Source organism: Sebastes fasciatus, chromosome 19 (assembly GCF_043250625.1).
Source record: "Sebastes fasciatus isolate fSebFas1 chromosome 19, fSebFas1.pri, whole genome shotgun sequence".
In the NCBI taxonomy this organism is placed as follows: Eukaryota; Metazoa; Chordata; class Actinopteri; order Perciformes; family Sebastidae; genus Sebastes; species Sebastes fasciatus.
Window position 1 is genome coordinate 9,825,445 of NC_133813.1, and position 25,574 is coordinate 9,851,018.

A 25,574-nucleotide genomic window follows, 5' to 3' on the forward strand; every position below is an offset into this window, starting at 1 on the left:
TGAGTGACTGAGAGAAACATGGTTTATTACTGTTAATCAAGAGGAAGACCCAGGTTTTAATTAACCTCTAAATCCCCACTCACCCACCCAGTGAGTGAGCCATTAGGTTATGCTGCAATCCATTGAAACCCACAGAATTTTGTTGATACACAAGACATCTACAGTATTCCTATTTGGTGGAATGGTGCAGCCACATGATATTTATATTGATATATGATGTGTTATTGGCAGACATTGTGGAATAAGATCATTTTTAAGTGTTTAGAGTTGCAGGTGCAAGAATGGAGACATATGATATTTGCTAAGCCGAAGTTTCATCAGTGATGAGGCTGAGATAAACACGTTCTGTCAAATATTTCAGGCAATATCTTTACTGTCTGGCTTTATATTAATCTTACTTTTTATTAATGTTTTTGTGTGTGTTTGTGTCTGCTGCTCTTTCTCTCTGTTGTTCTTTATTAGCTTTTTTGGTAAGCACCCTGGTAAAGCTTTCCTTACTTGAAAGGTACTGTATACTGCACAGACAGAAGAGGGTCACACAGAAAACATTGTTTTATGTGAGTGACACGCCCCGTGATCTAAGCAATGAAAGTCCACCCATGCAATGGATGTGTGCCATAATGTCACGTCGATGCAGCTTTGCAGAAGGGATTCAGCTGTGGAGGCTGGGGTTGATTACATTCCCACACATAAATCACGGCACATCTCGTCAGGATGTCTCCTTGGGGGGAAGTGTCCTGAAAATATGGCCTCTGTTTTACACAACGGCTGGATTACTGTATGTACATGTGGTACTCCTATTATGCTACTACTACTACTAATCCCAATACTATTGATAACAATAATAATCCTAATATTTGAGCATCAAAACTTGAATGAAATGCGTTGACCTAACACAGATTGCAGGCTTGCTACTTTACTATTTATGTCTTTTAAAATGTACAGTACATCCATCGTCTCACTTGTGCATCTGTTTCCTGTTTGGATCCATGTGTGATGATGGGTTATCTGATCTGCAGTGCTTTTATTTGAACACCTGGACTTTATGTGTTTTAAGTTTTCCTAACACAATCTGATTTCCCGGAACACGCAAGCAAAGGCGGACTTGTCCCAGTTCCATACTACATACTAATACCGTGCAGAATGGACTGTAGACAAATGATCTGTTTTGGAGTTAGCGTACAAGAAATCAATGTAGTTTGTTGTGATGTGCTGACAAGAAATGATTCAAGGCTTCCGATGACAGACATTTTGTGGTTTGTGGTTTGGAACCCTCTCAAGTCCCGGATCTCTTTATCAAGTGAATGCCTGTCTGCGGTTCACTCTTGTTTTACCTCAGTTTTTATCACTCTCCTATCACTCTTTGCCTTCTTCTCAGCCCTGCAGAGATTTCTTGTAAACAAAGTTTCTTTTTTGCATTCAGTTACTCACCAAAATGTATTGTGTGTAAAATGTGTTGAATGCAGTTCCCTCTAAGTAAAACATTTGTAAAAGTTTATATCCATTGTTTACTTGGTAGCAGTCTTCTTCTTCTTCCCTGCCTTTGCTGGCACATTGCTGCTTTTTACCACCTGTAGATCAGTGGAATAACGCGACACCGTCGGCAGGTGCAAACTAAAATGAACCCAGTCATAACAGCATTGCTTCATACTACAGCTAGTGGTCAAAAACTCCACAGGGTACCTTTCATTTTGTCATATTTCCAGTGTGAACACACTACATATTTAAGTCCTTCCTAGAATTTTATGTATCATTATCGTACAACATACAACGTATCATCATACAACGGTTAACGAAAAGTTATTCCTAATTTTTTGGACATTTTCCTATGAATATCCAGCAACATGTGTCAATTTCCGTTTGTTTACAGTGCATTACGTTTCGTAGGTATAGCTATTAACGGTGTATGAGAGCAGCCTGATACTGACCCCATAGACGGAGCAAAGAAAATTGCACCCCAGCATTGGAAAACATCTGAAACACTTTCATTCCAGCATTGGCTAAATGATTTATTGGGAACCTTCCTCAGTGAAAGATTCAGGTTAGCCCTTAAAAATTTGATGATTTTAGGAAACCCAAATTGGGCCGGGTCTAAATCCTTCAGTCTGTCATCACAGGAGAGAAATATTCTTTTTAAGGCAGAGAGAATTCAAACTGGAATTCTGTGGAAAAAAAGGTATTGCTGCTCACAGATAATTGGTGGAGCTGCTGCTAGTGGTGGTGTTCTTTCTCTCTCTGGGTCTATTTGGGGGTCCACTACATTTTGTAACTGGTCTAATCATCCTCTGGTTTATTCGGACTGGGTCTGCCTGTCCTAGAGCCACTTTAGAGTCAGATCTCTTTCTCTGAAAATGTGTGTTTGAGTCAATTTTTGAATCAGACCTCTAGCTGGGTTTCCCCCAAAAGGTCTCTGGAAAATGTCCTCGAAACTTAATTTATATCCTGGTTCCTGCGGTGGAAACGCTGAGTTCCTCAAAAGGTTCTTAGTTCCGGGTGAAGCTTCCTGCGGTGGAAACAGGGCTTATGCAAATAATGAGTTCTTGTAAGATGTGAAGAATTAGTATGCAGCAATAGATTGGGACACAGCTTATGTTTGTTTAGAGTGGCACAGCGTGCAGAAAATAATGTTGAGGTTATAGAAGGAAGCTTTTTAAATGTGTTTCCTGTGGTCATTAATCACCGGATGAGGCTCAGGTTAGGTGGCTACTCAATGGGACACACCGACTCTCTGAGGGGTCCCCTCTGTGCACACCACTGCCTCAGCCTTTCTCTCTTTCCTCCCTCCCTCTCTTATCTCTTTCTGTCTCTGTCATTACTCACTTCAGACAACTACAGTATGTGTGAAAAAAACAACCATGGGTAACTAATCTGGCCGAGGCACTGAGGAGCAGCCTGTGTGTTATATTTTGACAACTCGGGATTCATTATCGGGTTAATTAACAGTCAGATGTGCAGGTAGGAGGAAATGAAGGGAACTGGAGGCGAGGAAGTAGAGAGGGGAGGGTAAAGGGGGAACACCTACTCTTTTGCTGTGTTGTTTGTGTTTACTGAGGCAGCACTGTGCCAATGTTGGCTCAACAGACCTCCACCTGAGCAGTGCACATACTGGTCTGATGCTAAAATGCACACACCTGCAGAGGCTGTGATGTGGCTGTTTTCTTCTGAGTCTTTTAAGCTTTATTCACTAGGTTTGAAAAATCCACAGTAATGTGTTGGTTGGCACTTGTCCAGAGATAAACTTAGAACATAAACACACTGAATGCTACCGCTTTACATATTTATATCCATGTTGTTGTTGGATGCTTTCCAGTTCCAGGTGTTGCGTGGGTTGAGGTCAGGACTCTGCAGGCCAGTCAGGTTCTTCCACACCAAACTGAGAAAAACATTTCTTTATGGACCTGTCTTTGTGCACTGGGAGACATTGTCATGTTGAAACAGGAAACGGTCAAATCATGAAAAACGCCAGACCACAAAATGAAATTGATATCGGTCTTCTCATCTAACTCTACCAGCGACAGAAGCACATTTCCTATTATGTCCAAGTATTAAACCTGCTTGGTTTTTATTATGTGAGCTATAAAAAGGGCAGCTAAATTTACATTTATCACTGTTAAATCAGCTAGCTAGAAAAGAAGATTGAAAGGAGGAAGTATACTTAATGGCCATTACTTTGAATTCATCATTGGCAAAGATGCTAAGGGCATTATTGTCTTTTGTAAAATAAAACCAATAGTATAAGGGCGGGATTTACAGGTTGAAGGTCGGTGCCGAATATGGGAAAACCTGTGTTGGATTGGTGCATGCGAGAGGGGCAAGGCTTCTGAACTTCTGCAATTAGAAGCGAGAAAGAGTCAGCGATGGCGTTGGAATGACCGGGAACGTGAGCTGCACAGTGAACGTATTAGTGACTGACGGAACGGCATGATGGATGGGGCACTGGAGTGTTCTTTGTTGATTATGTCAACGACTGTGTCTACTATGGAGTACATTTTGAAGAGTGCTGAGTAAGCGACTTGGCATCCATTTGCGAGCTTTGGGGGCATCCTTCTGTGAATCATCTTCTGTCTTAGAAACCCCCAAAACCAGGCATCACGGTGCCAGATGTCCTGGCTAGAGCGAGCGGCTGCGGATGCAGGCAGTAGGCGGTTGGACGATGGCATCACGATGCCAGATGTCCTGGCTAGAGCGAGCGGCTGCAGTTGCTGGAAGTAGGCGGTGGGGCGCTGGCATCGCGGTGCCAGATGTCCTGGCTAGAGCGGTCTGCTGCGGTTGTTGGGAGTAGGCTGTGGGGCGCTGGCATCGCGGTGCCAGATGTCCTGGCTAGAGCGGTCTGCTACAGTTGTTGGGAATAGGCTGTGGGGCGCTGGCATCACGGTGCCAGATGTCCTGGCTAGAGCGAGCTGCTGCAGTTGTTGGAAGTAGGCGGTGGGGCGCTGGCATCATGTTGCCAGATGTCCTGGCTAGAGCGAGCTGCTGCAGTTGTTGGAAGTAGGCGGTGGGGCGCTGGCATCACGGTACTCGATGCTTCGGCTAGAGCGAGCGGCTGCGTTTGCTGGAAGTAGGCAGTGGGGGGCGTTGGCATTCCGGTGCCCAATGCTTCGGTCAAAGCAAGCTACTGCAGTTGCTCGAAGAAGGCGGTGGAGGTGCTTGCATCCCGGTGCCCGATGCCTCGGCCAGAGCAGGCTGCTGCAGTTAATGGAGGTAGGCGGCGGGGGGCGCTGGTAACCTGGCGCCAGTTCCCTTCCTACTTGCTGCTAGGTGGACCAGTTGCTCGAAACATTGGACGACTTATGAACGAGCGGGAATCGTTGTCTTGAACGGGGATGTTGATGAGTGGCTTGAGTCGAGACGGCCTTGTAGCTACATTTGCTTAACAAGACCGAATGAACTGTTCTCTTAAACTGGGACGTCTGCTACTTGCCCGGAAGAACGACAAATCGAAGTAGTCAAATCAGGTTTCTGTGACATTGTGTCAGGATTATGTAGCCTACCTATATATATCAATGTTACGTAGTGCAGCAATGGCGCTGGATGAATGAGCGGGGAGTGATTGAATCAGACTTGAGTCACGGCAAGTTGATGGTGTCTTCATGTTGTGTTTTATTGCTCCCCAGAAAAAAAGTTTTGGAAACACTGATCTAAAGAACGCCACATATGAGGTAATGTTACTAATTACTGCTCCTGTCGAGTAATTAGTAAAGCCATGATAGTTCAATTCTATAATATTCCGCAAGCGCCCTGCATTTTTGCTTTAGTTTGAACTTGTGGAAAGTTTAATTCCACCTTTAGAATAAGAACACCCACTTCAATTTACTGAAACAAATCTCAATTGTTTTTCTTTTTATTATGTTGGATGTAAAGGGAATAGGTTGTCAGGCCTGAGCTGATGGAGCGTGATCAGGAAAATCAGAGCTACGCTACATCCTAGCCTGAGGATGTGAGCTAACTTGTTTTTTTAGTCCCTTGCCTTTGATTTGTTTATGAGTCTAATAAGGAGGAAGCCTCCATGTGTCTACGTGCGTGCGTGCATGCAGTGTTAATTTAGAGCCCCAGCACTACAACAGTAGCCATATTTGACGGCGAGTGGCTCTGGCAGCCACGATGAGTTCATGAGTACCCCCTTCTGTCCTCATGTGCATTGTGGGGAGCGCTTGCTCTCCTGACTCTGTCACAGCTGTCCACTCACATCATATAACGTCATGGCGATGCGGCCCACCACCATTCGCACACATGCACACACACACATGCACACTCCTCTTTTGTTCACAAACAGGATGTGACATACTGACGCCCGTCTCGTGATTGGTCGCCTCGTTTCCTATTAGATGAGATCGTAGAAATGAGGTCTAATTGGCAAGAAATGGTCTGTGTCTAATGATGGAGGTCTGTTTCCTACATTGTGTTTGTGTCTGTGTGCGTCTGCCTGCACATCCACGCACTCTGGTGAATTAAATAGAACAGACATTTCAGAGATAAGTTTTGACTTTGCAATTTTAGCTCTGACACCCAAGTTCTGAGACAGAAAATAGACAAAATAGACAGGCAGGTAGAGGACACTGACTAGGTTCAAGGTTTGGCCAATGCAGATATAATCATCTATCTTGTCTATGTAATTTCATATTGCCATGTCCATATAGATTGTGATGTAGTACATTTTCTGGAAATTAATTTCAGACACAGTTATTAACAGATGTGAGTGTTTTTGACTAATCTGGTGAATTAAATACCTGGATTGTTAGGTCACTTCACCACATTTAGGTGCAAATCCTGCAATTTGAATATTGCAATAAATTGGTCCTGCTCACTGATAATGGCCAAAAACAAGCAGAGATATTAAAGAGATAGATGCCATGGTATAGATTGTGTTAAGTTTCACTTTCAGTTACAATCAGATGTTGGTTTGTGTCCCGCGTTCACAACAAAGTCACACTTTCACTTTAAAAACTTAGTCGTTTTAAGCCCAACCATGTCGTTTTTTCCAAAACCTAACTAAGTAGTTTGGATGCCGAAACCTAATGTGACACCAAGGAGCGTGACAAAGTGCCAGTATGTGATGCGTTGGGATGAGAATGTATTGCAATACTAGCTGAAAGAACAACACTTTCCCAATTGACACAAATTTCTAGAGACTTTTTCTTTTAGACATTTATTTTTCCGGTTAGCAACTTCTACTTCTTCTACCCTGTTTACCGGTGGATTACAGACATACCAGCTTACAGCGCCAACTTCTGAATGAGTTTATTTCAGTTCAAACCAGTTGATGGAAATGTGCCTTATTCGTATTTCTTCCTTTGCAATATCAAAATTCTCTTGACATTAAATGGAAAAACGGCTAGTGTTTCAACAACCCCTGGACTGAAATGACAGACAGGCAGGTAGATATACATCAATAAACATACAACAGCACCAGCTTGACGAGCAGGTATTGAAGGAAAATATTCACTAGTTTGTTCTGTTCAAATGTGAGGCAGACACGCATGCAGAGAGACAGACAGTCTGTGACCAGCTGGTAACGTTCAGACAGACAGACAGGCAGGCAGGCAGGTTTTCAGCACCATGTTCTCTTGTCTGTCCTCCGAGAGCCTCCGTCTCTTCTTACCAGGATGTGTGAAGAACTCAATCACAGCCCCCGGCCCCCAGCTGGGCAGGGTCGCAGTAATTAAACTACATCACTCAGCCTCACGAGAAGGGAGCGTTTCTCCACTTGCTTCTCTTTTTCTCTGCTTTTTACACCTTCGTTTCGACTGTTTAATGTCACTTTCTTTAAAGGAATAGTCAAACAAATTCACCTACCAGCACCTCTAAATCTCACAAATCCACAACATGTTGTTTTTACACTTCAGTTTTTGTACTGATTAAACAAATGGTGCTGGTAAGCTAAGCTAAATGTCTGCTGGCTGTAGCTTCACACTTATCGTACAGACATTAGAGTGATATCAATCTTCTCATCTCACTCTTGGCAATAAAACAAATATTTCCCCAACTGTCAAACTACTTTTTCAAAGTTTAATTAATAATTTCTAAAGCTCAAAAACAAGCTGCCAAACAAACAGCCCCTGTCTTTGCCTTTGATACCTCTTGTGGCTCATTTGCCAGCAGACAGTTGCCTATTTACACATCCCATAGCAACATTAGCGTTCTAAATATTTAACGAGTAGTGCTGTTTCTCCTCGTGAGCATGTCCTTGTGTTCAGTCATTGGCCGCTTTACACTTCCATTCATGTTTATGAAAGCTCATCCATCGAACCATGAAGAGGGAAGTGTAATTCAGTTGGAAAAGCTTTAACAGGAAGTGAACATCATTATCATTCACTTTTTACAGTCATATTTTTTGTACATTGTTTTTTGTTGTTGTTGCATGAAGAACAAAAATGAGTAGGCAGCGAAATTAAATGAAGTGTGTGTTCCTTTCTGCAGATTTTGACGGGCAGCATGAATCACTATTATGTCTGTATTGTTCTGCCATTGTTTCTTCAAGCTTAAATTAGTTCAGGCTCTATTTTTATTCCAGCAAGAAAGGCTGAATCACAGGATCTGGATATATAATTGTTGAACCGCACAGGAAATGGGTACTTTATTGTGTATACGTGTGAATTTGTACACCAATGTAGAAGTCATCTGTCTGTATGAATATGTGTCTTTGTATTTCATTTTTGTTGTCCGACCCTGAGTGTGAGCAAATAGCTACCTGCTCAGACATGCTTTAACGGTTGTACCTGTGTGCGATAATAGGAAAATGGCATGTGGCTCTGTGTTTGTGAGCGAGTGACAGACGATAGCATCACCCTCCATATTTCCTGTGCCGGTGTCTGGCGCCCACATGGATATATTGTGGTGATGATAAAGGGATATTAAAACTCATAGCTTCTTCTTGAGGCTGCTCCCTGCCCGACTGTCTGTCTACACAGTCATCAAATCATCCCTTCACAGGCACACGTGCACACACGCACACAGACACACATACATGTGCGCTCTTAGCAGAACAAAGTGAGTTATTGATTGTGGAGGATATAAAAAAAAAAACAGCACAGAGGGATGATTCATGTATTTATATCCTCTTTTCATTTGGTTTCTCTTAAGGTCACTGTGGCTTTCTTGCTTGCTTCTCATTTGTCCATTAATGTCATACCCTAACACTAACATTTGTTTGAATACACAGAGCAGTAGGATTATCTTTTAATGTATTTAAATTGAAGGCAGATGACAAATTCCCATCAAAACATAGTATACAGTGGTAATTTGGATTATATAAAGCAGCTAAAAGCTGAATATTCTAGGTTTTGCTAGGGTGTTGCTAGACGTTTGGTAGGGCATTGACAGGTGGTTGCTACTTTCTCAGTGTTTGGGTGGGTTACTAGGCTGTCAGGTGGTGGTTGCTAGGTGGTTGCTAGGTGGTTGATATGGCGTTTAATTAGTCTCAAAACCCACACACATAAGAACCAGGTGTTGTTAGGTTGTTTTAAAATAGCTGCAAGATGGATGTATAGAATGGTTACTAATAGTTTGGGGTAATTTTGAGTGATTGCAATAGGATATGAGGTGCTTTCCATGGTGATGCTTGGTGGTTGTGAGGGATTACTACTAGTAGGGCTGACCCAAATGCTTCGAAGCTTCGACCCTAGCCATGTTAATGGACCTTTAAATCAATATTCCAATGCTTCCTTGTTGTTTTTTTTAAATATAAGTATGTAATAATAAAGCATAAATCCCAAAATAGCCCATGAAATAAGGAATAATCGCTGTTTGTTGTGTGTAGAGGTGCATATGTGTACAGTAGTTCGGCAGTGGCACTGTGCAGGGCATTGATATGGGGGAGATGAAGACAGACAGAGAGAAGAACATGTCAGTCTGCTGCGCCATGCTGCACCGCGAAGCTTTGAATACCTTTGGAAATTTCTCACCGAAGCTTCGAAGCCCAAAATATGGTATTCGGGACAACCCTAATTGCTAGGGTGTTGTGTGTTTGCCGTAGTCGTACAGTACTAATAGTGCAAGTAGTAGTAGTTGCTGTAGCAGTAGTCACAGAATGGCGCATTGTGAGAATTGAAATGCAATATTTGTAGAGACATGTAAAGAGACCAAGAAAGAGAGTAGTGTGAAAGTTTCAGCACCATGGAGAGGGATAGTGAAACATTGTTGTGTATCATTAAAGCCACAGGAAAATGAAGATTGGATTTGCAGCTTAATTACTGTTAATTATGTATATTATCTTGGCATCCGCTGTTACAAATGGCACTAATTGCTGCAGATTGCATTTATGTTGTTATTTTTCTTTACCTCAATTATAATGTCTTTATTTCCTGCAGGGTTTTTGTTTGGCTTCATTTGGTCACAGAGAAGGGAACACTTGTCCATCTTTGATGTGTTAGGTTGGTTAGTGTTGGACAGTGCAGGATTATTACAGGTGACATTTGGACTTTTTTTTCCAAGTGACAGAGAAAAAGGAGATTTGTGTGCTGCACGAATTTCAACTAGGACTGGATACAAAACAGACTGAGCTGTGAACTGTTAAGTTCAGTGGTGTAGTGTTTTCAGTTCTGGTCTATAGGAGCTCATCTCAGTCTGACATACACTGTGTGTCATGTTTGTGTATTGCCATAGCAACCTACGCCATGCGGCTTTGTTGTATATGCATTTTTGTCATTAATCTTATTTGCTCCTAATCGGAATGCCCACACCGTCCTGGCATCTGGATTTCAGTGGTGATAAGGGTCACCTGGATGCTCTATTCAGGCTGGTCTCATACACTGTTTGTAGCTATACCTACGAAAAGTAATGCACTGTCATTCGTGTATATCCCACGAAATAAATTTGTGTGTAATTGACGTAATCGTGAACCAAGAAATATAAAAAGTGGTGAATGAGGCGGGGTGGATGGGTGGGTCAAAAAATACCAGACTTTCGCCCAGGAGACCGGCGTCCGTGTGAAACCAGAAGCCAACGTTGATGTATTTGTCACGTAGCTTACATCCTTCAGTAATGCCACTTCCAAAGTTATTTTAAGCCAAACCACGATCTTTTCCAAAGCCTAACCAAATAGTTTTGTTGCCTAATCTTAACCAAATTGATAATTTCCTAAACCTAATCAAGTAGTTGTATTGCCTAAACCTAAGGAAGTTGTTTCCTGTGTAGAAAGAAGTTTATTTTGAAAAGACCGTATGCATGTAACAAGCGGAAATTGGCATGTGTCGCTGGATATAAGGTTGAAGGCTGTATTTCTCAGCTGCATCTGGAGGAGCTTTTGATTCTGAACAGGTTTATGGATCCATTATGAGAACAATTTAGTCTCTGAACTGAGACAAGCTACTGTGCGTGACTGTTAGAAAGAGTACAATAGAAAGAGACATATAGAGTGGGTTTAGATGTTCAGCACCACAAAGAGATACAAGATATGGATGTTTATTTAAGTCTTCCCAGCAAAGTTTCTCTAAGTGTGAATGCATGTATGCATGTGCATGCTGATGTGTCGGTATTAGAGACTTTTCCTCTACACGCTATTTTGCAGTCCTCATCAATATTTCATCTTTAAGTCATCCCTCAGCTCTGATCTCTCTCTCTCTTTGTGGTTCCTTCCACTCATTTCTAAATCTCCCCAGTTCCCTATGTGGAGCTGAACATAATAAAACAGTTTGATAAATGAAAATCACAAAATACTACGACAAAATGCTAGCGTTTTGGAAAACGCTCTTGTCCTCCTTGATTTTGAAATCTGGGATGTGATACCCTATCACATTTTTCATGCTTATTGGATTTTGGGGTCTTAGCACTCCACCGTGAATCCCACTGTTTAAGCGCAATCTCCGTTACCAAAAAATAAAAATCACTATTTGCATGCGGAAACATAATGAGACAATTATAAAAAAGGAGCATTAGGAAATCCATCATTGTCTGAGAATTTGATCAACGGCAAAGCCTGTGCATGAAATATGTATAAAACAATACATTCTATATTACATAGCAGACACTTTCATCCCAGCAGACTGATTTCACCCATAATGATAATTCCCATAAAGCACAGATGTGCTTTATCGGTTACCATGCCAACTGGTAACCAGGGAGCGATAAGCGACCTTTCTTGTTTTTCTACTTTTTCTTTCTGTGTGTGTGTGTATGTGTATGTGTGTACTGCATTTCTTTTAGTCAGTCATGAGTGTATATGCTACCCTCTATATAAAAGCTATTGTACCCTTGAGGATTTCCTGCCTGCTTTGGGGCTCCCAGCGGTACTTTGCTGAGAGGTTTACAAAACATACCCATTTGAGATGTTATAAATAATATAATTTATACTCAAATGTGTTTTAAAAAATGCACCATAGATCATCTCTGGGGGGGTTTTTTCAGCAAAGGGAAAATTAAATAGTAATTCAGTCTGATTATCAGGCTGGTTCTCCCTCTATCATTTCTCTCAACCCATCATTTTGTCTCCATCATTGTGCGTCAGATTTGCTGGCGAGATAGCTACACACAATAGAAACTGACATTACAAACAATGATATGGAGTGACTCTGTTTATGTGTTAAGACCTTGCCTTGACCAGAGTGTGTCTGGAGCACACGGCAGTGCAGACTCAAACAAAATGCTAATCCGTTTCAGCCTTGGGTTCAAAATGCTGAATATTTTGGCTTCCTTGAAAGCTGGTATATGCATCCTTATCGCCCCTGTGTGAATCTACACCTATGAAACAAGGTCTCCCAAATGTGTAGGAATGTCTCTCTCTCTTAGATTCCAGATCAAATTAATATTACTCCTGGCTGCATTTCACTTATCTCTTTACAGTCAATCTTAATTTTATATTCCTCCTCTCTTTCTTGTTAACCTCTCTCTCTCTCCCTCTCTCTCTCTCTCTCTCTCTCTCTCTCTAGCCTAGAGCATGTGTTTTTTTTTCTGTGTGTTTCAGTGGAGCACTTAAGTCTCCCCCTCTGTGTACAGCCTGTAATGAGGGCTGCCAGCTGTGTCTCAGTGGCTAGTGCACGCACACACACATACACAAGGACCCGCCACAGTATGTCACTTTTCCACTTGTAGGTAAAAGCAGATATAAAGAGCACATGATGTAATCAGACACACATGGGATCAACCTATAGGATGTCTGTGTGTGTGTATGTGAAATGCTTTTCTCTGTTTTACATCATTGCCAATTCAATACATTTGGTTTTTAGACAAAAAAAAACAAGCAATATGAAGACGTCACTTTGGGCTCTGGGAGACTGTGATTGGCATTTTTTTCATTGACATTTAATAGAAAACACAATGAGTTTATCGCAACAGATTAAATATGAAATAATTGTTAGTTGCAACCTTATGTTGTGTGTATCAGTGCTACAGTAAAATATTGTGTCATGTGTCTTGTGAAGCTTCATTCCTAACGTTGACATTCAAATTCTAAATCAACATTTGAATGCTGCGCAGCATTTCTTTTTTTTGCATGTCTATTCATTGTGTTTCAACCCAGTATTGTGCACAGTTGCAGATAAAGATCAGGCTACACTAATGTTATTAGTATTATACTATTTGTAGAATTAGATTCCAGTGGTGCCTGCGTAGGATTGTTTCCGACTTGTGCGATCCAAACGTTTCCAATAATAACTCCAGAGGCTTGTAAAGTCCAAAAGTCAAAATGTATTGAAAAAAGGTCATTTTCAAAATTCACAACATGTTTTTATCTAACAAAATATTCTGCTTCAATCCATATTTGTCCATAACACATTTTCACTGTTTGTTCTCCCACTTGACACACACAAAGGGAGGCACGCGCCTGTATTAACGAGGCAGTACAGCAACAATCTAACTGCACCATAAATTACATTAATATAACCACAATAACAAAAACATTTTTTTAGGGTGATGACAGATATTCAAAGCTTCATTCGAAAACCTCAGTAGAAGCTTTGAATGTTAAAAAATGACATTCAGCGCTGGTCATATTGCAGTGATTTGAAGTGTGCTTATCGGATGTTTGTGTGTGTGTTTACAGCATCCTGGCCACGGTGGGTTCGGACTTTGACCTGCGGACACTGCGAGCTGTGAGAGTGCTCAGACCCCTGAAACTCGTGTCAGGAATCCCCAGTAAGTCACTCAACATTTGAACATATTATCATTTCAAGAGTTATACTGTGGACAAAGTGGTCTGTACAAACTCCAGGAAATGTGATGTCCATTATGTTGGTCAGATGTGATCTGAACATTGAGATAAAATCCATATTATTTTTCCATCTTTCTCTTTTTGTTCTTTGCTTTGATATGTTGATGTGTTCTTTACTTCTCTGTCCTACAGATGTAGCTACAGATGTAAATGTAGTAAGCTAGTCTTTGATTGTGTTAAGAAGTTTTCATTTTGGCTTTAAAATTGGAACGTTTTAACAGAACGTTTAAATGAGGAACGTGCACTACAGACTTTTATTGAAGTCAGCTTCAGTAAAGGCTTGAATAGTTAAAGGATTATTCTTGTTTATTACAACTTGGGATGAACCATCATTTCCATAGGTAATAATAACATTCTACTCACTTAACTGCTGAGACCTTTCGAACTTTAAAGCATGTAAACATGTTCTAGTAGAAACCCAGAATAGTATGAACCTGGAAATGAGCACAATATGTCCCCTTTAACTATCCTTAGAAATAGCCAGAGCCCTGCTAACACTCTCCTCCCTCCCCCTCTCCCCCATCTTTTCCTGTCTCGCAGGTCTCCAGGTGGTGTTGAAGTCCATAATGAAAGCCATGGTTCCTCTGCTTCAGATCGGCCTGCTGCTTTTCTTCGCAATCGTCATGTTTGCCATCATCGGGGTGGAGTTTTACATGGGCAAATTCCACACCACCTGCTTCAAGATAGAGACTGGTGAGAGCAACAGCTTGGCTGTGGCACGCTGTTTGTACGACAACACTGATTATCGGCCGAGCTGACGCCAGGAAAAACTTTCTCTTCTTTCAGCTGCGTCCCCGCATTTGTTACGGATGAGAACATATATTGCATCGCATGTTCATGCACTCGTACATAAATGATTCATACATTGTGTACTGTATATGTACATGTGGCTTTCGAGCTGCCGCAGATTCACAATGCTGGCAGGCAGCGTGCCTATATGAACGTAACAAACAAGTGCACAGCAGAATTTCTGACAGCCATTTTTCACTTCTTGATTTTGATGAATGGGGTTTTCACAGTCTTCAGGTTTTGATCGATAGCTTCTGCTGTATCTCAATAGGGATGCTTATGTACTCGGCCTCCTGATCGAATGCTACCTCAGATGGTGTTAATGAGGTTGCTATTCACCAGTTCTTTCTGCTTCATTAGAAGTGCGTGCTAGTGAGCAGCAGTGATACCTAATGGCTTTCCTCGCTGTGTGAGTGGGAGTTGAGCAGCTTCTCTGTAACAATGTTTTGTATGTTTTAGCTCCTTAAATATAAATCATGTTTACTTTACATTACTGCTTACCATTTTCCAGTACGTGCCGTAGAGTTTAAGACTTTCTTCAACGTCAGAGTTGAATGGTGATGCAGTTTAATAGCAGATTTATTTAAAAAGTCCACACTTCCTAACCTTGTAACTGAGGCTAATCGCATGATTGTCCATAGTTAATCGAGATTAATCAAAACTTATTTGCACATTTTTTATCTGTTCAAAATGTACCTTAAAGGGAGATTTGTCCAGTATTTAATACTCTTATCAACATGGGAGTGGGCAAATATGCTTTGTCAGACTCCTCTGCGTCACTTTTCGGTCGCAGTAAAACACATGCTTAATGTTGAGAATTAAACAAAAACACTTGTTTAGGTTTAGGCAACAAAACCACTTAGTTAGGTTTAGGAAAAAACAACATGTTGGGCTTAAAGCTACTATGTTTTTTACAGTGAAAATGTGATTTCACTTTGTGAAAACAGGACACAAACGAACAGCTGATTGTAAAGTGAAATTTAACGCACGGGACATGAAACATCTGGATGAAAGCCTTGTGTTTGTTGGACCCATACACCTCTACTCACACCCAACCTGTGTGTCTCTTTCGCTCTTTAAACTACGTCACCACACTCCTGGTGCACTTTCCCTGTGCGTTTACTGTTGCCGTGGATGGGTTTACCTCGTAGTTAATGGAAAGCATACCGGCGCTAAAGGTTGCCTTGTTTGGCGGTACCGAACGCCGACAGCCGTTATTTGACACCCTGTGAATGAGAACGTGCTGCCTCCCCTATGTCTGAGTAGTAACAAAACCCCATTTCTGATAAGTCACAGCCAGCTTACTATTACAGTGTTATTATTATATGCAACATTATAGTAATTGTAGAAAACACAATTATTCTGCTCGGCTAAAATTACCCATTGTGTGATAGAAACTATGAGACGCTTTATTCCCCCTCTGCTGGTGTCAGATAGTGTGTGAAGGCGTGACTTGAGGGGTATTGGCTGGGCCAGCTGTAAAATACGTGTGTGTGAGCGTGTGTGTGTGTGTGCGTGTTTCAACCCAGTCAGGATGCTCGTAGTGGTGTGAGCAGTTGTGACAGCCTGCTAATGTACAGTACGTGTGTGTGTGTTTGAGTTATTTTAGTCACAGAGACACAGCAGGGTTTGATTGAGCTGAGCAGCACTGATAACAACTTTCTACATGAAGGCCGTTATTTTTTCTTTTTGTGCGTGTGTGGGTGTGTTTGTGTGTGTGTGTGTGTGTGTGTATGAATGAGTGAGTCATAAGCAGGCAATGCTGGGTAAAGACCTTGTGTGCCGTATGTCTGTGTATGTTTGCAGGTTAGTGTTGTGTGTATTCATTGGCTGTCCCTTCACTTGAGCTCAGGGTTTATTCAAGACCTTGGCGACTTTGTCCTTTGCGTGGTGGAAAATAGTTTCTTCTTCTCTTTAATTCTCCCGGCTGAGACTTTAGCCTTTAGATGAATAATAAACGTCTTGTCATGAGCCATTAATTCAGTTTTATTAAAGAGGAGGATTGAATTTGATAATTTCCCTTGTGACATTAATTAGATTATAGGCAAACTCCACAAAGTCCAAAATTTCTGCAGATTTATATTATCAATGAGTATTTAAACTACTGTACTTTCAATTCACCGGCATCCCTTTTCCACTTGCTCTGTGCATCGCTTTGAAATTCTGCCGGTTCACTGAAATATTCATGCCTATTCCTATAAATCTGTTCACATGCACATGGAATTGGATGGCAGCATGTTTATTGTCAACAACATGACAATGGAAAGCCCACAATATGTCCTTGATCTGAACGTTATGCAAGAAAATGACATTTATTTAGATTTGATTGATTTTCATCCAAAACAAGATTAAACAATATATATATATTGCCCATTCATATTTTCACACATTACACCAAGGTACGTTTTAACCTCTTGTTTTCGTTTTTTTCTCTTTTTTTTTTAAATTTTGGGCAAAATTGGGCAACAATTTAAACCAATTTATTGAAATTTTCACTGTGACTTTTACATTTTTAATTAAAAAAATAAATATCAATAGAACAAATTAATTAAAAAAATAAATATAATAATGGATTATTAGAAAATATTATAAATTATTTTGTAAATGTATTCATTTCAATCAGGAACTTCACCCAGTAGAATAAAATAGAGACCAGAGGTGTTCCCATATCGTCGGTGAGCACTGAGTCCGGCTGACACAGCACCTGTCAGTAGGAAGCAAAGGGACACATTTTACTGGAGTGACACCAGAGGGATGTTGGCTGTGCAATCTGGCTCTGCAAATCATCGTTAAAACTTGGCACGGCTTGTGATCGTGGCACTATCCCTCATGAAAGTCTGGGTGCACAAGGCATCTGTTATACTCAGCACATTTATGCTTTATTCTGATCCCCATCTGCTGACATGTGCGCCAGCACATCCTTTAAACAAACTCTCTGCACCCTCCATGTACTCTGGTACCTCATCCCTCTGTCACTTTGTAATCCCTGAAAACTCAAGCACATGGATGGGACACATCTTGCTGAGTTCGACCACATCCTCGCTAAGCCTGAAAACACATCTTTTACAAATTCACAGCAGAGCAGTCAAATCAAATTTCATAGTTCATTGTTGCACATAAATCCTAGTCGAATAATTTAATCGACCGATTCCCCACAAAGTATCACAAAAAAGCACCACTTTAAGTTTTGTGTTTACCAGATACAGTATGTGCTCATAAGTTTCTTGGAAATAAGTCATTCAGCATGAAAAAGCATAAAAAAATCACCAATTGACTAAAGAAATCTTAGTCCACTGAGACCAAAACAGCCAATTAGTCGACTGCAGCCCTAGTTAGCACCATCTAGAAACATTCATCTGCACCATCAAGGCCGAAAATTAGCTCAGAGAACTTTTCCCCAAAGTGTACAACGAACAATGGAAATCAAATGAGAACCCATAAAAACTGCATGTTTTTATGTTTTGTTAAGTAACTGTACTAGTAACTAGATGTTCTGCGTGGAGAAGAGAGGCTGTGATATTGGCTGCTGGCTCGGTGCCTCAGCTCAGATATTGGAGCATGTTGCTTAAAAGTGAGCCAAGCCACAGAGCAAAGCTCTAAATTCAGCCGTCCATCTTTGTACCGACCTTCACCTATGGTCACAAGCTTTGTGCAATGGCTGACAGAATGAGGTTGCAGCCACACGCTGCATGATAAGGTTAGAAGGTCAATGGTCATTATTGATGGGAACCAGTTGAGGTGGGCGGGGTAGCGTGATGGATGTCCCTGGGTGGTTCCCTTTGGAAGTGTTAACGGCATGACTGATGGCTGATTGTTAGGAGATCATGGGACACATCAGAGCAGCGTGAGACAGCTGGAGAAAGTTGCAGGGGAAAAGGACATTTTGGCTGCTCTGCTGTCTCTGCTACAGTTCTGACCCACATAAAACCTGTTGGCATTTGGGGACACTGGAGTCAAACCAGTGGCGTAACCCTCTGAAACCTTTCAGAGGTTGTAGCAGGTTCAGTTTTAGAGTGAATGAATAGAGTGAATGTCCATCCATCCATCCATCCATCCATCCATCCATCCATCCATCCATCCATCCATCCATCCATCCATCCATCCATCCAATAGACACTTTAGAAGCAGTTTAAATCACCTGAAAATGTAAATATGCATATCCAAACTCATTCCCTTCCTCTCTTTATTTCTCTGTCGATCAGGTGAGAAAGCAGCAGACTGGCCTTGTGGTCTGGAGCCCCCGGCCAGGATGTGTCCCAATGGGACCCAGTGCAGAGAGTACTGGACTGGACCCAACTTTGGCATCACTAACTTCGACAACATCCTGTTTGCGGTGCTTACTGTGTTCCAGTGCATCACCATGGAGGGCTGGGTGGACATCCTCTACAGCGTGAGTCTATGTGCACTTAAGACTTCTGAATGTTGTTGTTTGTAGTATAAGCTGGGTTCCTGTCTGTCTGTTTTTCCTCACATGTTTTCAATGAATATCTTCAATCTTATCATCTTTGCTCTGCTATTTTTCTCTCTCTAATGGCAGGGCTTAAGGGTTTCCTGCTAGTTGGTGTGTTTGTTAGTCGACTTGTCTTTGGACACTTTGGTCCAGAGTATCCTAGCAGTTACTGGCCAAATTGGTATGGTCATTCATGGTCATCAGAAGATGGTTCGTCATGATTATAGGGCCACCGCCAGGTCAAATTTTCCCCTGTCCAACACTTTGGGCTACGACAATGTGTCTTGAAAAATAAGGACTGGATTTGAATGAAATTAGTTGTTGATATTCATGCTTCTCCAAGGATGAGCCCCACAGTATGAAATGAGCTGTCTTCTACTGCCATCCTCAAAATGCCAAGTTATCTATTTATCTAATGAGCAGATTGCCATAATGTTAGCCCTACCACTGGAGGTTAAGGTTAAACAAACAGAATAAAGTTGTTTTTGCCATGTATCACTTTAATATGTTTGGGTGTAATGAACATTTCAGCCTTTGGGAACCACTAGGGGTGTTTTAAACTCATAAAACCATGCATAATTCATTCACAGAAAGATTTTGTTGAGAATACACACTTTTCTTTTCCATCACCCATGTGCTCAACATCCATATAAAGATTCACATTCATACCTGGGAGCTGCCAACCACAAAACTGTGGCCATTGAGCAGCTCCCCTGGAGCATTTGAAGGATCGGTTTGTTGCTGAAGGGCACCTTGAAGGGAGTCGGTCATATTCATTCAGTTTACCCTCTCAGGTTCTCCATAGTGGTTCATAAATTTAAACATGACACCCAACCTGCGAACCTTACACTATTTCATCTTTGATATCCTGCCAGTGTGTGTGTGTGTTAAGCCAGCATGTTGAAGCAGAGATGGTGAACAGGTAAACAGAGGCCCACTTCAGGGTGTCAATGTGTCAAGTTTGAGTTCTGCATGGATGGTAAGGCAGCAGCAGTGGCACACAGGACACACTGTACCTGTCCAGTGTTAGTCTCCATGTACTGTATGTATTTCGTATTCTGAACTAAAAAATGTCATGTCAGTGTCTCAGTACACTCCACAAAAAAGAAAGAAGACAAGACTACCTAAAAACTTGGTATTTCACCCGGATGAGCATGGTTTTGCGGGACATAGCAGTGCACGTTTTGGCGAGCTCTTGGGCCATCTCAGCTTGTTTGTGAGAATGCAGAACAAAAATCCTGAATTATTTTGTTTTGATGAAATTGAGAAGTTGGACTGAGTAGCAACATATGGGCTAGTTTTATTTGTAAAACTCGGAAAATTAGGCAAACTGTGTTTGTTTGACCAATCCAACACGCCTCCCACCCGCCCTTAGCGGACTCTCTCGCTCTTAATACCATGTCCATTGCCTAGGGGTATACTGACCCTAAATTGCCATTTGACGCCCTGGAAGTCAAACCAGACTGGTGAGGCTTATGACACCACTTCATTAACATACAGAGACAAGAAGAAAAGGGGAGTGCAGCTACTAAAAACACAAATTGGTGATAATCATTTTATGTTGTAGTTTTCCACATTTGCTTGTACAATTATGAACGACGGCCTTGCATTATATTTATAGAGTAGAGAATGAGTGGAAACATGGAAAGAGAGGGCGACTAAATGTCATGTAACAATATGCGGCTGGACACAAAGCAGAGATGTTACGGCCATGTGGTTTATGTCTTAGACAACTAGGTCCCCCCCAAAAAAAGATATCCAGTGTTGACTAGTGTGATGGAAGATGTGAAAAGCTGCCTCTGGTGCAGGGACACCTTGAGATCAAGAACTTCAAATTTGTCTGTGTAATATTCGTCACAAAAGGAGATGTAGCGTGAGCAGCATGTTAGCAGAGCATCAGCAGCTTCACTCCTCCGTATGTGGCGTCGCAGGCCGCGCAACAGCTAGCATTTCACTTGCGCTGTACACGCGGAAACGTGGCCCAAAGTGTATTTTTACACATCAAGTGTATCTCAATGCTGTGCCTTAACGCATAGGAGTGCATCTGTTCCACTGGATGTGCGTGAGACGAACGACTGAGCAATGTGGCTGAAACGGGTTCATATATTTCATATTGTCTCATGAAAATCTACCTGAGCTGTGACCTTATGTGAAGAAGAATTTAAACAAAAGTCAAAGATCTCTGTGGGGACAGTTGCTGTATGTTCAGGTGAAATATGATCAATTATACCGGATCCATTACATTTTTACTTTACTTAAATCTTCCTCTGTCTTCCTCTTTTCATTTTTCTAGTTCACTCTCCCTGCCTCTACGTTTGTCTTCTTCTTTTCATCCCTAATCACCTCTCCTTTTCCTTTCCCTGCCTTCCTCCCTCTTCCCTCTACTTCATCTTTTCCTTTCCCAGGAGATCGCAGCTAGCTGTCACTACATTGTGAACCATTTACAAAGCCATCTTTCCTCCTCCTCCTTCTTCTTCTTCTTGCTCTTCATCCTTGTCTCACTCCAAACATCTCCCGTAGCTTTTACTGACTCATTATCGTAAGCGAGGCAGACCCACGCTGCTGTGATCCGAGAATGCCTTTTCTCTCAGCCGGTGCTTTTTCTTTGTATTTCGGGTCTTTTTCTTTTCCTTCTGCGCAAAGTCATTCCTTTTGATCCACCAGTTATTTTTGCAGCAGTCTTTTTGTGTGGCGTACTGTATCTCTTCCTGCCCACCTATTCAAGCAGGTGCTGAATTTCACCATCCAGTAGTCTCCCTTCTACTCTCAGATTTTTTCCTTTTCATGCATGAAGGGGTGTTTGGCTGAAGTGGGAGAGATTTCTCAGGGCCTTGTGGAGACCATTCACACATCCCGTTGAGGCAAATGAGACACATTTTGGTGCTGTTTTGATTTGCCTGATTGCTGCTCTTCAGGTTTTACTTCACTACACGCAGACAGTGTTGAGCTCATTGGAGAGTGTTTTCACAGTCCTTGAAGAGCTTCGCTGAAGTTTAACACTTTGCTGACCATCTGTCTGTTGAAGCCTATGGTTACGCACCCACTGTGCCTGTGCAAGCTGGTCTCATACACTATTTGTAGCTATACCTACGACATGTAATGCATTGTATTTTGTGTATATCCCACAAAATCAATTTGTATGTAATCCACGTAATTGTGAACCAGGAAATATAAATAGCGGCAAACACCACGTAGGGAGGAGGTCGGGGAGGATGGGTGGGTCAATAAATACCAGACCTTTGACCTTTTTTGATTGACAAACATCTTATATGTGATTCATGGTGCAATTCAAACGGGATAAAAAAATTATTTGTCTCTCGCCGTTGACTACAGCTCATTTCAGAAATAGGGTCCCATGGTGGCCCACCAGAAGTGTCGGGACTTCGCTTCTCTTATGAGTTTCATTATGACCGACATGGCACCGCGAGCAGCCGGAGAACACAGCTTTCGCAAACAATATAGCACGCACTGAGGAATTTATTGCTTTGATTGAGTACATTCACCATCGACACTGATTGGATATACAATCTGTCAAATTTTCTCTTTAATTCATCCAAATGTTGTCATATCCTGTTGTACACCTGTTCAGGGTTTGTTGGTCCAACATGCCCATTTCAACAGTTTTGATTGTTAAGAAGTTGTCATTGTAGAGGTGGTAGTAAATGGTGGTTATTGTGTTATATAGTTGTTCTTATGAAGTGATGAAACATTTCTTTGACTCATCTTGATAGGCAGCACTGTTGGCACCTCCTCAAAGTACCTGTAACTCACCATCTCAGCTGTTGTTCCTCAAAGTTTTCCCCAAAGAATGTGCTGAACAAAGGAAATAAAAGGAGAAACCATATGTAGAGGAATAGAACTATAGGTGTATTTGTGTGAATGCAGTGGAGCGTGCGTGCATGCCATGCATGCATTAATATCCTGAGTCTACAAATGTAGATGCATTCTTGTTACAGAAGCAGGGGGGGAGGGTGAAGTCTAAAACATCATGAAGCCAGAACAGCATTGAGGCGGGGACTCTATTCTGTCGATTATATACTTTCCTGTAACCCGGCGTTAACCCCACAGATTGATGACTGCGCTACCTCTGCCCAGAGGGGGATTGCTCAGACCTTCCTCTCTAATGGAGCAAGAGAAAATGCAGAGTACCTCTCCCCGTCATTACCATCCTGCCCCCTCTTCTTCTTCTTCCCTTATTGCTTCCTCTCTGCCGTCCATCCACCCCCACCCTCCCCTTCTTCCCTCATAACTTCACCTCCCCCGGCGAGACCACGGCCCCGGATCCTGTGGTCTCGCAGCAGCTGATGTAGTGGAACGAAGCACTGCTGTCTGCCATGTTATTCTTCAGCTGGAGGCAGTGGTGACAATGAGGGCACATTCAGACCGACAATATGCCTCTGATGGTGTGAGCGTGTTGTTGCAGTTACCAGTGATGAGGTGAAATACAAAAACCAGGAAGTCCAGTCTGAAAGCCGATCAGACAAGAAGACAATTTCATTTTTAAACCATAAAGATTTAATATTTGAAAAACTGCGCAGAGAATTGAAAAGCTACTTTTCAAGTGCATGACGCAAACTCAGTGTAAAGGCGGGGGGGAAAAGACACTTAGGCCAAATTCAGACTGAGAGAAACACTTTGTTCATTTCAACGATACCACTGCATTGGTACAACGATAGTCCAGAGGGCTCCGTCGAACCCGACTCAACTGTTGCCGCAATGCAATGCAACATAATCTCTTGGCCACGACAATCGTGTAGTGAAAATCTGATATTTTGACAGCCCTAATTCTACATGTATATACAACCCATCATCAATATTGAATACAACTATTCAAATCAACTGAACATTCATTTTCAAATAGTCCTGGTTATTCTGTTAAGAAGTGCAATACATCCATATTTAAAGCTAGTGAGAGACGAAGTAACAGAAGTAGCACAGAAACACAGTTTTTTGGCCTGGGACTGAATTATTCAAACTGGCCTTCCTGTTTCATAATTAATGATGTCACCGGAACCTGTAACAATATGCCCACACCAACTGTTTTTTAGTGCTGTTTTTGGTTTGGTCTCTCGTTAATTTTTAATGTGTCGTAGGCTGCACAATGCAAAAACAAACTAACAGTACTCTAGTCTGTGGTACGCACTGGATACACAACTTTTATTAGAATGAATTGGTACCATACAAGATACAAGATAGTCTACACGGTGAGGCATTTGCCTCTATTTGATTGTCGAGAGACTTTCCTCACCAGGAAAACAACAGTACAGTACCTGTTGTGGTATGGGTCATGAAAGCAGTTATTAGGAGCAGAAGTAGCTCCTCTTTAGGGGACGGTGGCCTCAGTGATTTGACACAAGAGTCCACTTTATGTATCCTCCATCCTTGCAACAGTCAGCATGAGTTGGTTTAAAATGTGACCACTTTCCGTAAACGTAACCAAATCATTTTTGTTGCCTAAACCAAACCTCAAAGGGATAGTTTGGATGTTTTTAAGTAGGGTTGTATGAGGTACTTTTCCTTAGTAGGTGTATTACCTACAGTAGATGACAGTCGGCGTGCCTCCAGCTTGGAGAAACAGACAGGAGCACCGGCACCATAGCAAAGCAATACAGTGCTTTGGACGGGGACGGCAGCAAAACGTATTTTAGCCACCTAAAAGGCTCACCTTAAAAAAAATTAGATTGGTTTAAGTGTACTCTATATTTTTAATATTTTCACCGCTCTATCTTGCCGTCAGACAGCTCTTTCCTTCTCCTTTCCGACTCGGGGTCAGAGGACAAAAAACATAGATCCGTTTCACTTTCAGTTCAGTTCGCCGTCGGAAAATATTCTAAATATAGCGTACACTTAAACGGATATACATTTTCTTTAGGTGAGCCTTTCTTTTATAAGTAAACACCTACGATGGATAAGTACCTCATGACCTACAGAGGTGGCAGATCAGAAAATGCTCATATCATATATATTGTTATTGTAACCATCATGTACGGTAGGTCAATTTGGAAGGCATTATTATAATAAACAAACTATTTAGTTGATTATGTATTGTTTTGTTTTCCCAGACACCCTGCAACACCCACACTGTAATCTCATTGAAATCAATGAGTTATTTATTCTTTGGACAAAGTGCTGTTGTGCTGTGGAAGCCAGCAAGCCAGCATGTCCTGGTACATGATGAAATCCAAGCATTCACACCCAGCGAGAGAGCCCGGAAAGGAGAGAATGTCACCAAACTGAGTCGACGCTCCTTCTTGATGTTTTAATCACGAAAGGAGCAGAGGGAAAGAGGAGAAGAGAGTGCAAATGAAGAGCGATTTCAGCTTATGCTAATGATCATAATGTTGCCAGCCGCTGCAGAGCTTTTGACTCCAGCAAAATATCCTCCCATCAGTGTCGTCTTTAGCAGCTAAATCACACGGTGGATGTTACAAATATGCAACTCCAGAACGTTGGAGGCCAGATTATGGTGGAATACGCATCCACAAGTTCACACAGAGAAAAATAATGATCATTATCCTTGCAAATTATTATTGCTCATTTCCTGGATTTTACCTCTCCCGCAGCCACAAAATGTATACTGTTTTGATAACCGTCACCGTGTTGAAGGTGAAAACTGTATATTAATATGAAGACAGATTACTGAAGACATGATCATGCTTTATCTTTCCCTCCATGATTTTTATTAGTACACTA

The 25,574-nt window shown here is 41.7% G+C and overlaps 1 protein-coding gene across 6 annotated transcripts in view; it reads left to right on the forward strand.

Moving 5' to 3' along the window:
• cacna1bb (calcium channel, voltage-dependent, N type, alpha 1B subunit, b) overlaps positions 1–25,574 on the forward strand; it is a 160,946-nt gene that overhangs the window by 48,321 nt on the left and 87,051 nt on the right. For all 6 annotated transcript variants that reach the window (XM_074617978.1, XM_074617974.1, XM_074617975.1 and 3 more), the window contains exons 5-7: positions 13,475–13,566; positions 14,183–14,335; positions 18,634–18,821. In XM_074617978.1, the coding sequence (XP_074474079.1) occupies positions 13,475–13,566; positions 14,183–14,335; positions 18,634–18,821 (433 nt within the window). The remainder of the gene's footprint in view (positions 1–13,474; positions 13,567–14,182; positions 14,336–18,633; positions 18,822–25,574) is intronic.